This window comes from Mandrillus leucophaeus, unplaced genomic scaffold (genome assembly GCF_000951045.1).
Source record: "Mandrillus leucophaeus isolate KB7577 unplaced genomic scaffold, Mleu.le_1.0 Scaffold64, whole genome shotgun sequence".
Classification (NCBI taxonomy): domain Eukaryota; kingdom Metazoa; phylum Chordata; class Mammalia; order Primates; family Cercopithecidae; genus Mandrillus; species Mandrillus leucophaeus.
In genome coordinates this window covers 7,545,428-7,561,357 of record NW_012106919.1, presented here as the reverse complement: position 1 = coordinate 7,561,357, position 15,930 = coordinate 7,545,428, and the positions used below count along the sequence as shown (strand labels likewise).

Sequence of the window (15,930 nt, the reverse complement as noted above, 5' to 3'; positions counted from 1 at the left end):
AAAGCTTTACATCAAATAAATGCCCTTCAAGGCATGATAACTGTCCCTGAAAGACATCGGCAACATTTCAAGTTAAGACCCTGGTTGCTGAAATAATGTGTTGTCCTTAGCATATGATTTGCTGTTGGATTTTAAAATCAATTATCTAGATTAAGCTAAGGGATCACTGGGCAAAAGTTTTACTCTATTTCCTAGAAATAAAAACAAAAACAAAAACATATTTCTATGCCAGAATTTGGGCAAGTAATACCAGATTGAAGCTTGACTGCAGAAGCCTCAGCCTTAGTGGGAATGGGAAGTCAGCAAGCAACCAGGTGCACCATAGTGATTGGCAGAGCCGTGCATGTCACTGGACTTCTGCATACAAGGAACCATCTCATACCACCTTACTTCTTGAACTCAGACATAGGATGAGCCTATTTTGTTCTTCTTTGCTTCCAGTCAGACAGACCCAGCCATCACATTGCTTTCCTACTTCTGGAAACAAAAGCCCAAGTAATAGAGGTATCTGAGCTACAGTTTGCTTGCCAGCTCATAAAACTTGTGGGTATTATAGAAACAATAGTCTATCAGGATTTCTTAGTGTTTTGCCGTAGAGATAGAACAGGTGAAATGAAAGAGGTGGAGGTTGGAGGAAAAGAAGAAATACTGATTGCCCAAATACTTGTGTAGATGCAACGTATTGGGTAGATGATCCACAAAGCAGAGTCAGTGTTTCCACTGTGCTCCTTGCATAGCCAGGTAAGAAATCTTCTATAGCTTGTCACTGGCTGAGGATATTAAAGTTACCTAATGTGTTTTAGGAATTGAGATACTAAGAATATAGGCCACACTGCTGAAACTCATGACTCAGTTGTATTTCTTTTAGTTGAAGCATTAATTAGGCTCTTAAAACATTAGGCAGCCATATGACCCTCCAAAGGAAACAGTCCACATTGTGGTAAACAAAGAAGGACAAGAAAGGTTCAGGAATATAAATGGGGTCACCATGGCTGGGATTCAATGGTTTGGGGATTTAGGGGTTTGCTTTCCTGTATAAAGTTGATCGGCGTAGCTGTTAAGAGAGATATAAACCATATATCTGATTCCAACAGTATAAAACTAGTAACCAATTGCCATTAAATCTCTCACTTGTAGCTGAAATTGGGCACTGATATCTTTGAAAATATTGCCTGTCTGATGTATGACGTCCTGGATTGGAAAAGACAGCACCAGCACTATTTGGAAAGTATGCAGCTTATTAATGTTCCACAAGTGGTTAATGAGAAACCTGTATTAGAAGCCATGCCAACTTTGGAGGTAGGCATGGGCTCAATGTCTTTAGTGGGATGAACGATTCACTGCACAACTTTATTTTCATATTTATAAGGCATATGAAGAAAAAGTTATAAAATACTTACATTAAGGTCATACTGCCTACTGCCATAAAAGATAGCTACATGGTGGGGCTTTATGGAGCTCCTCAACTACCAGACATTTACAGAGGCAGGGATGGAACCCTCTTGTCAGCACTCAGTACAATGAATAACATCTATGACAGAAAGGATATTGATAAAGTAATTACAATATTTGTTTAGCACCTGGCTGTGTGCTAGCGCTTTGCAAGATGCTGATAATACAATAATGAAAACTCATTCCCTGTCCTCCTCATTGAGGTTAACTTTGGCAGTCAAGTCAACAATGATTTCAACATAGCATGATGAATGCTGAGAGCAGTCATCTCAGCTTGCGGTAGAAGAAATAAACCTGGTCACCTGATCTGGAGGGGAGCAGAGCAAAGAGAGGGAAGTCAGGAAAATTGAACCAGGATTATCGATGTGGGGAAAGATGAGTATGAAGTGCCTAATGGAAAGCGTGATAGGGGAAAGGGACAGAATGATATTCTCAAGAAAGGGGCAAAGATGTACAAAGATATGGAGGTCAAAGAAAAGCAGTACTATGGCACAAGCCAGGAGTACAGGGTAGTTCAGTGATCCCAGGCTGCATGTGCAAAGTGAAGAACAACAGAAACTAAACCTGGAGAGGCAGGAGCCAGGTCATGAATCTCCTTTGGTGCTAACTTGAGAGTCTGGTTTATATCATGTAGGCAATGGAGAACTGCTGAAGGATTGGGAGAGGGAAAATGGGATGACTCTGAGTCACCCAGGGGCCCAAAAAAGAAACCTGTTTGATGCTCAGTGCCCCATCACCCCATCACTTTCTTCACAATTGCTCAGTGGGTTCTGGTGGGAAAAACTAAATAATGTCTATACCATTACCTTCTTTCCTTCATCAGGCAAAACTCTGTTCCTTTGGTTCTAATATTAGCAGATGATTTTGTGGTGTGAACATAATTATACAACCTCAGAATCCTGTTGGATCTCATCATACCAGCATTTGGTGAGGGCATCTCTCAGCTGGGTATCTCAGTTGTTTCTTTTTAATTATTCTTTTTCTAGGCTCCACAACCTGCTGTACCAACTCCTGGAAAGAAGAAAACACAGTATGAAGAACCACAAGCTCCACCACCAGGCATGTATGAAATCGGCTGCTGAAGGATCAACACTACGAGCTGGCACTTTAAGAGATAATGACTGCCCTCCATATTACTTTCAGCCTCCCTTCACCTACAGCTCCTGCATTTATTAGTGCATAGTCATAGTTTGAAATTATGAATGAAATGTTGATGGAAATAATGGAGAACACATCTTAATTGGGCAATGGTTTTTTCTATATTTTACAGTGACTTCAGTCATCACAACTGAAGTAGACATGAGATACTACAATGATTTGCTGAATCCGATTCCAGAGGAATTCATTTCTGTGCCCCTGATACTGCATTGTATGCTAGAACAGGTGGGGATACTCTGAGGCATTTTATCAGGTTGTATACTTGAGTAAATTATTTCATCTTTCCCGGCTTCTGGTTTTTTTTACACTATTTTAAAATTATAATACCTAAATGCATTCACCTTTATAAAGATTAGAATATTTCAGATGAAACTAAAGTCTGCTTAAATCCTCAGCTTCAATTCTGTTTTCTTTTGCTATTCTTTGGAGCCATTTATGTAACATTCCCTGAAGTTTTGATAGAACATAACCTCAGTACTCTGTGTCTGGTGTCATTTTAATGGAAGAGGAAGAGGAAGAGGACATGGACAAGTGGGTGGGGTGGTTAATAGTCGTTATCTTTAAAATTTCTTTCATGCTTGTAGATTTAACTAGATTTTTATATTTCTGAGGCCAATTTTTGTCGTCAGCTTTTTTCTTAATGAATATGTCTTAATAAATACTTTACTGGAGTTTTAAATATGATACAATGTGCTTTACACTATTCACTTAAATATGTTCTAAAATTTCCTCTGTATCTGGTTATGTACCTTTCCTCATGACTGATGTTATTTATTTGTACCTCCCTTTTCTTGATCATGGTTGTTAAGGGCATAGCTATTGTTTTGGTCTTTTCAAAGAACCAGGATTTTGTTTCATTGATCAACATCTTTTTACTTTTTATTTTATTAATCTCTTCATTAATTTCATCTATGTATTTATATATTTTTATTTATTTAATTATTTTAAGACAAGGTCTCTCTCTATCCCCTAGGCTGGAGTGCAGTAGCACAATCACAGTTCACAATCTCAAACTCATGGGCTCAGTGTTCCTCCCACTTCAGCCTCCTGAGTATCTAGAACAACAGGCATGCACCACCATGCCCAGCACATTTAAAATATTTTTTTTTTGTAGAGACAAGGCCTTGCTATGTTGCCCAGTATGGTCTTTAATTTGTGGCCTCAAGCCAACCTCCCACCTAAGCCTCCCAAAGCATTGGGATTACAATCATGAACCACCGTGTCCGGCTCATCTCTGTCATTTCCATCTTTCTACTTTCTTTGGATTTATTTTGTATTTCATTTTAATTCAAAGCCTACTTCATTTATTTTTAGTCTTTTTGCTTTATTTAAGGCTACACATTTCTTTTCGAGTGTTTCTTTGTCTGCATCCTGATGCTTTCAGTGTATTCAATTCTAAATCTTTTAATTTATTTACATGTTTAACCCATGAATTATTTTGATTTCCATTATTTACTGATTATTTCTAATTATTTTTACATTATGATCAGTAGGCATGTTCTGCAAGTTAGCAAGTTAAAATTTCCTGAGGCTTCCTGTGTGACCTCATGTAACATGGTCATCGTGAATGTTCTATGTGTATCTGAAAGATTTTGTTATTCATATTAGTAGCACATACGTAGCACTTATAGGCACCAGGAACTGTTCTAAATACTTTCAATATGTTAACTCATGTAATCCTCAGAACAATCCTATGAAGCAAGAACTGTTTTTATCCCCCATTGTATTAGTCCATTTTCACACTGCTATAAAGATACTACCCCAGACTGGGTAATGTGTAAACAAAGGAGGTTTAATTGACTCACAGTTCTGCATGGCTGGAGACACCTCAGGAACCTTACAGTCATAGTGGAAGGCAAAGCAGGCACCTTCTTCACAAGGCAGCAGGAAAAAACTACCACTTTTTTTTTTTTTTTTTTTTTTTGAGACAGAGTCTCTCTCTGTCGCCCAGGCTGGAGTGCAGTGGCGCGATCTCAGCTCACTGCAAGCTCCGCCTCCCGGACTCCCGCCATTCTCCTGCCTCAGCCTCCCGGATAGCTGGGACTACAGGCGCTGCCACCGCGCCCGGCTGGTTTTTTGTATTTTTTAGTAGAGACGGGGTTTCACCGTGTTAGCCAGGATGGTCTCGATCTCCTGACCTCGTGATCCGCCGTCCTGGCCTCCCAAAGTGCTGGAAAACTACCACTTTTAAAACCATCAGGTCTCATGAGAATTTCATCATTATCATAAGAACAGCATGGGGGAAACCACCCCCATGCTCCAATCACCTCCCTCCCTCGACACGTGGGGATTACGATTCGAGGTGAGGTTTAGGTGAAGACACGGAGCCAAACCATATCACCCATCTTACAGATAAGGAAACTGAGGCACAAAACGTTTTTCGTTCAAATGCTAAGTAGCAGAAATGACTTAAAACCTAGTGAATCTGCACAGAAAAATATTTGGATGGGATTTCTGCATTGTCGTCTTCCTTTTAATGTTGCTGCTAAGAAGTCCGATGTCAATCTGATACCTTTTTCTTTGCAGATAATCTTTACTTTTCTTTCTAGCAGTTGTTAGGGTTTTCTCTTTATAATTGATAACACAAGACTATGTCGAGGTATGATTTTATCAAACTTGTCATTATGGTGTAAGGGAATTATAATCTGATTTCCAGTCACATTCTGTGTGCAATAAAAATTCCTTACACTGTCCCATAAAAGTCCTAAAAATAGAGTTCTGGATGTACCTGTCATCTCACCTCCTGCCCGCCACCACACACACACACACACACACAATTTGTCATCTACATAGGCCTCTGGTTTTTCCTCAGATATGTTACTTAATTCCACCTTAACCTTTTACTCTAACTTCTCTACCTAGAAAGCTTTCTGTCTTTCTGGAGGGTCTCCAGTGGAAGTGTCATTCCTTAGAGAGGCCTTCTCTGACCACCTGATCTAAAGAACCCTCTCCCCTACACAACACACAGCACTCTCTACCACATCGCCTTGTTTTATTTTCTTATCAACAGCTTTTCTTTTTGCAATATATTGATCAGCTATTTTTTCTTACCTTCACCATCCTCCTACTAGAATATAAACTCCACGCAAGCAGTAACAATGTAGTCTTGTTCATTGCTGTGTGCTCAGCACACAATAACCATACCTAACCCATAGTAGACACTAAATACGTATTTGTTAAATTGAGAAGATTCTGAGAAAGTCTTCTATCTTCAAGTACCATTTTTACTATCAATTTACCTTAATTATTACTGAATGGATGTTGGAGCTTCAGGGTTTTCCTCTTTGTCTTTTAAGTTTTCTTTCAATTTTATGCCTTTGGGAATTCTAGCTTACCTTCCTACTAATGGTTTCTTCAGGGAGTCCAATCTGCTATTGAAGTTTTGTTTTGGCAGTAATGTTTTTGATTTGTAAATTCTCTAATTTTTTTTTTACAATTGCCTATTGTTTTAGTTCATGGATATGACACATTTTTTTCCTGTTAATATGTAAAAGGTTTATTTTGAAGTCCTTTTCAGACTCTATCATCTCTATTACCTCCCATATACATTTTTCTGGTTTTTGACTGCCTTAGTTTTCTAATCAATTAGATAGCTACACTAATATTTGCCTATAATTGCTCCATGAAGTTTTTAGAATACCAATAGTTTTATGATATCAATAAATGCATAAAAGTACAAAAGCCCTATAGAGCTTGCAGTATCATTATTTTATTTATCTTAGCCTTTCTTGTTTTATTCTACTAAACTTAAAGCAACATTTATTAACCATCTACTATGTTCCAGGTACCAAAAGAGACAGTTAATGAGCTCAGTGCCTCACAAATAGAAGTCACTCAGTAGATCCATGTTGAATGAACTAAGGCTTAATAATAATAAAGGGATGAAAAAACTGAAATATATGAATTATGGGATGACATTTTACAGGATGGGATGTTAGAATTGAACATTTCAGAGAAAAAACAGTTTTGAGTCATCTTTTATGATTGAAGTGGGTCCAAGAAATGATCAGAGGATAGAAAGTGGGAACAGTGAGTGACTCTTCTGACAGTAGGGTGTTTCTAGGTAAAGAATAGGATGCAATTTTGTTGTTCTAGAGCAGTAGTTCTCAACAGGAGGTGATTTTGTTCCCAGAGGACATTTGGCTATGTCTGGAGATATTTGTGGTTGTCACATCTGGAAGGGTGCTACTTGCATAAAATGGGTAGACACCAGGGACATTGCTAAACATCCTATAGTGCACAGGACAGCCCCTACAACAAGTAATTATCTAGGCCAAAATGTCATTAATGCCAAGGCTGAGGAAACTTGTAGAGGGATATGAAATCATAAGAGGATGATTATAGGATATAGGGTAAAGGGAAAAGCTGTAAATTAGGTGCCTAACTTGATAATGTTTCAAACTCTTTTACTTGTTTACCATGTAAAATTGAACAAGGCGCTTAATCTTTCTGGACCTCACTTTCCCCACATAAAGGAGACACTATTCCATTTGCTGATCTCATAATCTAATAACTTTTCTATTTTTGAAGAATGAATGAGGATCTGGCCTGAACCCCAGTTTCTCCCACTCAATATCCTTGAGCTTTGGCCAATCACTCTAGTTTTCTCCTCTATACAATGGAAAATAATATCTGCCCCCACAAGATTGCTATGAGGCTTAAATGATCATATGCAAAGATGTGTTACATAGTACCTGGCTTGTGGTAGACACTCAGTAAATATTGAATGAATCCAAAGTTGTATGAGCACTCTTCCCACTGCTTTAACATAAAGAGTAAATATTAAGAAAAAGTATGTTGTTATTCTATTTGAATAGAATCTTCATGAAATATTTTCATCAAAAGTTTATTGTTTACCATTTTTATGTTATCTATTTTAATACAAATATTAAATTTGTACCTACCTTAATGCATGGATTGCAAACACTTTTCCTTTTATTTGGTGGTCACTGATAGTTTCCCGCCATTTTGTGTCAGCAGTGGTACTTGGGTCGTAGAAATAGACTGGTTCTTACTAAGCAATGGGAATGAAGCAATGAGCAGCGAGTATCACTAAAGAGCGGACCCTTATACCAATTCCTTTCATTGTTGATTTCAACAGGTTGTGGCAACTGAAGAAGATCTTGTCCCACCCAGTCTGCGGGAGCCATCCCCCAGAGCAGACGGGCTAGACCACAGAATCGCAGCTCACATTGTGTCCCTTCTGCCCTCACTCTGTCTCTCAGAGAGGGAGAAAAAGGTCAGATAGTCTGAGATAGCAGAGTCTTCATGCTTTGGAAAAGCATAGATTCTCTCTTTAAATCAATATTATTTCAATTTGCGTAGAATCTTCAGGAAATATTTTTATCTGAAGAAGAAAATGAAAGCAAAGCAGTGCCCAAAGGCCCCCTCCTACTGAACTATCATGATGCACACGCCCACAAGAAGTACACACTGAAGGTAATGATAATCAGGTTAGCCAAAGAAAACCGATGTGGGAAAGTGTGTGTGTAACTATTCGTTGAAAGAAGCTAATTAGATAACTTCATCAACACTAATTAAAATGTAATGTACAAAATAGATACTTGCGTACAAAGTAGGACCTGGAAAATGAACCTAGATACAGGGAAAAATGATGTCAGCCTAGGAAATCTGTCTGATTATTGAGGTTTAATTAACAATTCAATTAATTGTTACCACCACTAAATGTGCATTAAAACCTTATAATTATTTGCTTTAAATATCTGCTGCTATGAAAAACTAGTAGAAGCCAGAAAAGGATCTCAAAAGAGAGAGATGAATATATATGAGACTTTGGCAGTTTGTCACTGTGAATGAAGAATCAGTCCTTTTTGTGCACCAGGAACTCCTGGCAACATAGGAACTAGCTTTTTGACCTTCAGCAAAATCCCAAAAGTTTGTCTTTCCCAATTACCATTGATTTCCTCTGTTCCCAAATAATGAGAGTGAAGGTATCATGTTTAGCCTTTTCCATATGCATAAGGCACTTGACAGCTTACTTTAATGTCTTCTGTCATGTTGCTCTTTTTCATCAGGACCAAAAGAATTTTGATCCAGTTCAAATTGAGCAGGAGATGCAGTCCAAGTTGCCACTGTGGGAATTCCTTCAATTCCCTCTACCCCCACCATGGAACAACACTAAACGTCTAGCTATGATTCATGAGCTTATGCACTTTTGTACGAGTGGTAAGTCCATTGTTTTGTCTTAGCTTCAACTCAGTTTAATTAATGGGCATATATGCCTCTTAAAATTACACCCTTATTTACGAAAAGTATTTTCATTATTGAAAGACCTTTCAGAGGCTAAGGTGGGTATTTTGATTGACTACAACTGTCTTGTTTGAATAATGTTATTAGCAGTGTTGTCATAGCTATAATGCATAACACTCTTCAATTTGATACACTGGGTTTTTTTTTCCCCACTGTGTTTTCTTAGCCACAATAATTCCTTTTTTTCCTCGTTTTCCCCCATCTCTGTCCCAAATACTCCCATTGACATCATTGGAGATGATGTGGTAATCCCATCCTACTTACAGAGAAGTAAAGGGGCGTGTGTGCGTGCATACGCGTGCACACATGCATGCACACACGCATGCACGCATATAATTTCCAAGACAATGCTGCCCTTGTGTCTTTTGCCTGACCACTGCACTGTTTTATCATCATTGCAAATCATGTAAAAATTACAGTAACATTGCAGAGACATTATCTGGAAAGAGAGAAGAGCAACCTGGACCATGCAACTTTGCCCCAATTCAGAGATACCTGTCTTTGAATTTTCATCTTATATCCTGTTGCTGCAGCCACCCACCATCAATAAAACACAGGTTCCAGAAGAGTTTTTCTTCTGTCTCTTCCCATTTTGTCCCTTCATGGTTCTTTCTTTTTTTAATTAGAGAAGAAAAGAAAAAGAAGAGGATCCAGATAATCTGAATTTGGCAGGAATGTTCACCGGGGTAAAACTAATGTGAGCACTACCGTGGACCATCTCTGCACATGAGGACAGGAAGGAAATAAGAAAGAGAGTGACCTGGGAGGCAGATGTAGATTATCTTGTAACCTGTGCTACTGAAAGCTCATATTTGATCCTTTCTTGAGAGAAAGTTCTGAGCACACTATTTATAACCACAAATTAAATTTGTATCTAGAAAGATGAATCATAGAACCATAACATTTCCTAACTGAAAGAAACCTTGGAATTAATCTAGTCAAAATCTATTTTCAGATAAGAAAGCTGAGATCCTAGCAGGATTAAATTATTTGTTTTAGGATTATGACAATGGTGGAAAAAACAAGAAAACATTCTGGTCTCTGGATACCCAGTAGAACACAATTTCCTTACCCTACTGAGCAGGAGACAAGAAGAAAGCCACTGCAGAGGTCTGATGGTGCAGTCTGCAGTTTTAAGCACCTGCTCTGTACCTAGGGATACAGAGATGAGTAGAGAGCCCACTGTCAATAGAGAGCATGTTGCTGAGCAGGAGTTGACTCAAGCTAACAGCTTCTCACAGCAGGAAGAGCCATTTTATGCTCTTTGAAGACAGTGGAAAGAGGGGTCATTAAGATATAATATCTGGAAGCATGTCTCATCTGAGTTCACTGGGATTTTGTGAAATAGGCAGTCATTTCTCAAAGTAAATTCTCGTTCCCACTTGAGGGAATATGCAGATACTACTTATAAGAAAAGACATTAACTTCCACAGACATCTTTACTTGACAAGGAATCATTTAACCTTGAAAAGAAAAGAGTATGTGTGTATATTCTTCCTTACCATTTCATTTGTGAGCCTAACCAAACTAAAAAGTATTTTTATCTTGATTTCTTTTTTCACTTTTAAGTAGGCTTAGTAATAGAAAAAGCCAGGAACTTCTGAGTCTTGCCATTGACTCATGGACATGCTGGGTACAGCGTCGAGGGACTGGTGTGTCATTTCTGTTGTGTACATAACTACCCCCTTCCTGAGTAGGGGGTGAACTTCTGTCCTTTTTCTGTGTCCTGCCACCCTCTCCTTCTCCTTCTGGCTTAAGATGTGATTCCATTCTTAATGAATGGAGAGCTCAGCTCTCCACACGGCACAGGATTTTTGTTCCTGCTGCCACCATTGAAACCTCAAACATATGCTGCTTACATGCCCCATCCTGGACGCTTGGTGCTCCTCTCCTCCTCCTCTTTTCCCTTTTGCCACATCATACTTAACAGGTCCAAAACCAAGCTCTTGATTCCTCATCCCTAAATTTGTCCCTTCACCATCTCCCTTATTTCAATGAATGGCAACTACTTTCTATCAAAAACCTTGGAGTCATTCCTGCTATCTCTGTTTTTGTTTTTGAGACAGAGTCTCGCTCTGTCGCCAGGCTGGAGTGCAGTGGCGTGATCTCAGTTCACTACAACCTCCGCCTCCTGGATTCAAGCAATTCTCCTGCCTCAGCCTCCTAAGTAGCTGGGATTACAGGCGCACGCCACCACGCCCAGCTAATTTTTGTATTTTTAGTAGAGATGGGCTTTCACCATGTTGGTCAGGCTGGCCTCAACCTCCTGACCTCGTGATCCACCCACATCAGCTTCCCAAAGTGCTGGGATTACAGGAGTGAGCCACGGCACCTGGCTGCTGTCTCTGTTTTCTCACACTCTGCAATCAATCCCACCATACTCCTCACTACCATACCAGCCCAGTCCCCCACCACCCCTCACTTGGATTATTCCAATAGCTTTTCCAGCTGGTCTACAGGCTTTCAATGTTTTACCAACAGTCTTTTCTCCACACAACCACCTGAATGGCCCCTCTAAAATGTTGGTTGGATGTGCCTTTGTAACTGAAAACTCTGCAGCAGTCACCCACTTTACTCAGAATAAATCCTAAACTGGGCCAGGTGCCTGGCTCATGACAGTAATTTCAGCACTCTGGGAGGGGAGGCCAAGGCGGGTGGATCGCTTGAGCCCAGGAGTTTGAGACCAGCCTGGCCGACATGGCAAAACCCATCTCTACAAAATATACAAAAATTAGCTGGGTGTGCAGGCCCAACTACTTGGGAAGCTGAGGTGGGAAAATCACCTGCACTCCAGCCTGGGTGAACCTGTCTCAAAAAACAAAACAAAACCAAAAACAACAATAAGAACCTAAACTGTCTGCCACCTACTTTTTGAGCCATCACTTGTCAAGCTGTCATGTTCCATTTTCCTCCATCTACTCTGGCCTCACTGTGATTCCTTGAACATGTCATTCACACCCCTGCCTCAGGATCGTTGCTCTTGCTGTTTGCCCTTCCTCAGTCACTTTCCCCCAGATATCCATACAGCTTGCTCCCCTACTTCCTTCATGTTTTTGCTTAATTGTTCAGAGGATTTTTCCATGACTGCTTTATATAAACTACAAGCCGCTCCCTGACTATTATTACTTTTTGTCCCCTCAGCTGGCTTTATTCTTTTTGTCCTCTCTTTTATCTTTTACATTTATCTCTTCCCAACCCCTAGAACAGATATTCCATGAGAGCAGGGGGCTCACTATTTTGTTCACCACTGTGTTCCCAGCTTTTATTATAGTTATGATGCCTAATAGGGGCTCAAAAAAATATTTGAGAAATGAGCAAATGAGCAAACTCTCCTTCGTTCTGTAACTATTTTACCTCTTCCTTGTCTCTCTTCTGAATCTCCCTGTTTTTTCCCAAAGGACCTGCTGCTTTTCTTATCTTTGCTGGAGAGAAAATGGAGGTTACTTCTGAATTATTGATCCACATCATTTCATTTTTTTCTGATTGGATTCCATGTTTTTTTGTTAATTCTACTTCTCCTTCCTCTACCTTGGAACTTTTAAAGTGTAAGAACCAAATCTTGATTCTTTCAAATCCCAGGCACCTATGACAAAGCCTAATACATAGAAAATAATAACCAATGAAAGAGTGAGCAAGTGAATAAATGCTGTAAAAGGGTAAATACACAATTATAAAGTCTGCTGAAAGCTGATAAACTTTGAAGTGCAATTATGGAAAATACTGCAGCCGTTTGGAAACCTTTCCTGAGCCCAAATGAACAGAAAAACTCAGTCAATATAACAGTCTGTATTAGGCAAAAGTAAATAATTTCTCTGTTTTAAATTACTACAGGAGAAAGGGGTGCTTTCACTCAAAAATAATAAGTTGTATAAGCATATTCAACCTATATGGTACCCTGGAAAGTCCGTGCAAATGAATCTGGACAGCTAATATTGATTAAGCTATGAAGCAGTTTGGGAGCATTATAATTTGCTAAATTGTATCTTTACTGTGTTGTTTGCTTATCCTCAGGTACCTTTGCTATTTGCTGCAGGCTGGGGAGCCAGTGTTTAAAATCAGCTCAACAGCCATTGTGGCGTGACTCCCTTGTCTTTCTGGTAGACAAACTCCCTGGTTGTCCCTCTGTCAACCCTGTACCATGTGCTAATAAGAACATTTCCAGCAGCACGGGTTCTGCTTTCTTACAGATGTCTTGAGCTGGAATGAAGTAGAACGAGCCTTCAAGGTGTTTACTTTTGAGAGCCTGAAACTCTCTGAGGTTGATGAAAATGGGAAACTAAAGCCTTCTGGGATGATGTGTGGGTCAGATTCTGAAATGTTTAACATACCATGGGACAACCCTGCCAGATTTGCTAAACAGATAAGGCATCAATATGTCATGAAAATGAACACTCAAGAGGCCAAGCAGAAAGCAGGTACACTGCATGGAGGAAATGGAAAGCATTCTTGTATTTTATTATTGTCAGTTTTTCTCGTATTGTATCTCATGGATGTTCCTTACACTAAATAGATATTAAAATCAAAGACAGAACAATATTTTTGGATCAGAATTTGTCAATGTCTGTGCAAGATAATGAGAGCAACCAAGAACCTTCAGATCCTAGTCAGTGTGATGCTAACAATATGAAGCATTCTGACTTGAATAATCCCGGACTCTCAGTCCCTGATAATAGACAGCTGTTAGAGCAGGAGAGCATCTTGAAGACTCAACCCCAACATGAGTCTCTGGGTAAGTTAAAGTGTGTGTATGTGTGTGTGTGTGTAAGACACTATTATAGTACACATAAATCAAAAAGTGTTCAAGATGCATTATTTGAATTTAAGTTATTTGGTTAATTAAACTTTCTTACTGAGTATTGTTATTCCATAAGTTCTCTTTATTTCAACCCTGTTTTTAAAAATATCTTAATTCCTATTAGTCCACACTCACCTTAGTAAATTTAGCACAGTGAACATCATTACAACTTTCATCATTAGTGTTACACAGTTATTGTGATTGTGTGCTAAAATTACAAACATTCATCTGCAAAACAGAATGAAATGTCCAGTACAGAGCTTGGTACAAAATCAATGCTCAATGAGCATCATTTCCCCTCCTCTCCCATGTATGGCTCAGGCCATTACTCTCATTGTAGACTAGCATTATAAACAGTGCTATATTAGGAGGTGTGAAAGTATAGAAGGATGTTGGGCTAAATTTATACTGAGCTACCTTACACATCACTGTCAGATTAATCTGTGTAAAATCTAGCAATTTTGTTTCTCTACTTACAACTTTCAAAGGCTCCCTACTATCTGCAAAACAGAACTCAACTCCTTGGCCTACTTCTCTAGTAGTATCAAATTACTTTTCCTAAAACCTTTTTCCATCTTTCTGCTGTTGCTCACACACTCTGTATTCTAGCCCAACAGAATTAGGCCTATTTACTCTGCACAGCCTGCTCTTTTCAATCTCTGTGGTACCTTTCCCTCACAATATATCCTCCACCTTGAGTTCTCTTTTTGACTATGATTAGGATTCAGTGGCACCTCCATGAAGTCTTATTGGATGTGTCCATATGGAAATGCCTCTCTTAGCATTCTATGGTCATAATTAATCTACACTTCTGGTGAAGTGCTGTGGCTCACTCCTATAAACCTAGCACTTTGGGAGGCCAAGTCAGGAGGACTGTTTGAGGCCAGGAGTTCAAGACCAGCCTGGGTAACATAGCAAGATCTCACCTCTATAAAGAAAAATAATAATAATAAAAAAAATCTACACTCTCTTTATGGCATTAGTTGTCCTTTTTTCAGTTTTATAATTATGTATATGCCTATATTAAGGCCTCCATTATACCGTAGTGTCTTAATGATTATATGTTTATTTTAACATATTAACACCTAAATTTAACACCTAGGTCAAACATATTAAAGAACACCAAATTTAACATATTAACACCAAATTTAACACCTAGGTCAAAGAAAAAATTACAATAGAAATTGGGAAATATTTCAAATCAAATGATAATGAAAAAACTGAGTATCAAAACTATAGAATGCAGCAGCTGATGCAAGAGGTACTCCAAAAGAAGTTTACAGCTTTAAATAAATATTTTTCGAAAAGAAGCTAAAGATTAATTAACTAAACATCAACCTCAAGTTAGATAAAGACAAACAAAATAAATCAAAGTAAAATAGAAGGAAAACAACAAAAATATTAAATCGGGGAAATAGAAAACAGATGAAAATTACGTCAATTAAATAGAAAACATAGAAACATAGGAAGAACAAAACTGCAAAACTTGGTTCTTTGAATAGACTAGCAATATTGATAAAAGGTTAATCATAAAAAAGAACCCATGAATAACTCTATCAGGAATAAAACTATATCAGGAATAAGAATTATATAAGGAATAAAGAAACAGAGACTTCCCTCAGGTTCTACAGAAATTTAAAAGACTGCAAGATAATATAAACAACTTTGACTAAATATGAAAATAAAATGGGCTATTACTGGAAAAGAATAACTTACCAATAATGACCCAAGAAGAAATAGAATGCCTGAGTAGTCTCATATCCAGTTAATTATATCAGTAATCAAAAATCTTCCCAAATAGGGCACACTTAGCTCGAATGATCTCATTGGTAACTGATACCAAACACTAAAAAAGAAATAATTCTAATCTTAACAAAAATTATTCCAGGAAATAGAAAAGTAGCATAATGTCCTCTCTTCATTTTATGAAGCTAGCATAAACTTTATAAGAATACGGACAAGGATAGTGGTACAACTGAAAGTTAAACTACTTCATTAAATTAAACTGATTCACAAATATAGATACAAAAATTCTAAATGAAACATGAGCAAACTGATCTAACATATACTAAATAGTAATATATCACAAACAGGTTGCATTTATAACATGGACAGAAGGAAAATATATATATTGTAGAATCAATATAACTTATCAATTAACACATTAGTGAGAAAAGTCATATAATCATCTCAAAAGAGCAGAAACAGCATGTATAATTCTGTAGCAATTTATGAAACAAATCCTATTAAACTAG

General features: G+C 38.3%; 1 protein-coding gene across 1 annotated transcript in view; it reads left to right on the top strand.

The window, feature by feature from the left end:
• The window catches only part of SPAG17 (sperm associated antigen 17), a 242,530-nt gene that overhangs the window by 90,945 nt on the left and 135,655 nt on the right, over positions 1 to 15,930 (top strand). Inside the window, exons 8-15 of the mRNA XM_012000865.1 lie at positions 1,138 to 1,299; positions 2,439 to 2,511; positions 2,723 to 2,835; positions 7,712 to 7,849; positions 7,936 to 8,049; positions 8,646 to 8,796; positions 13,068 to 13,295; positions 13,391 to 13,609. Coding sequence (XP_011856255.1) covers positions 1,138 to 1,299; positions 2,439 to 2,511; positions 2,723 to 2,835; positions 7,712 to 7,849; positions 7,936 to 8,049; positions 8,646 to 8,796; positions 13,068 to 13,295; positions 13,391 to 13,609 — 1,198 coding nt within the window. The remainder of the gene's footprint in view (positions 1 to 1,137; positions 1,300 to 2,438; positions 2,512 to 2,722; positions 2,836 to 7,711; positions 7,850 to 7,935; positions 8,050 to 8,645; positions 8,797 to 13,067; positions 13,296 to 13,390; positions 13,610 to 15,930) is intronic.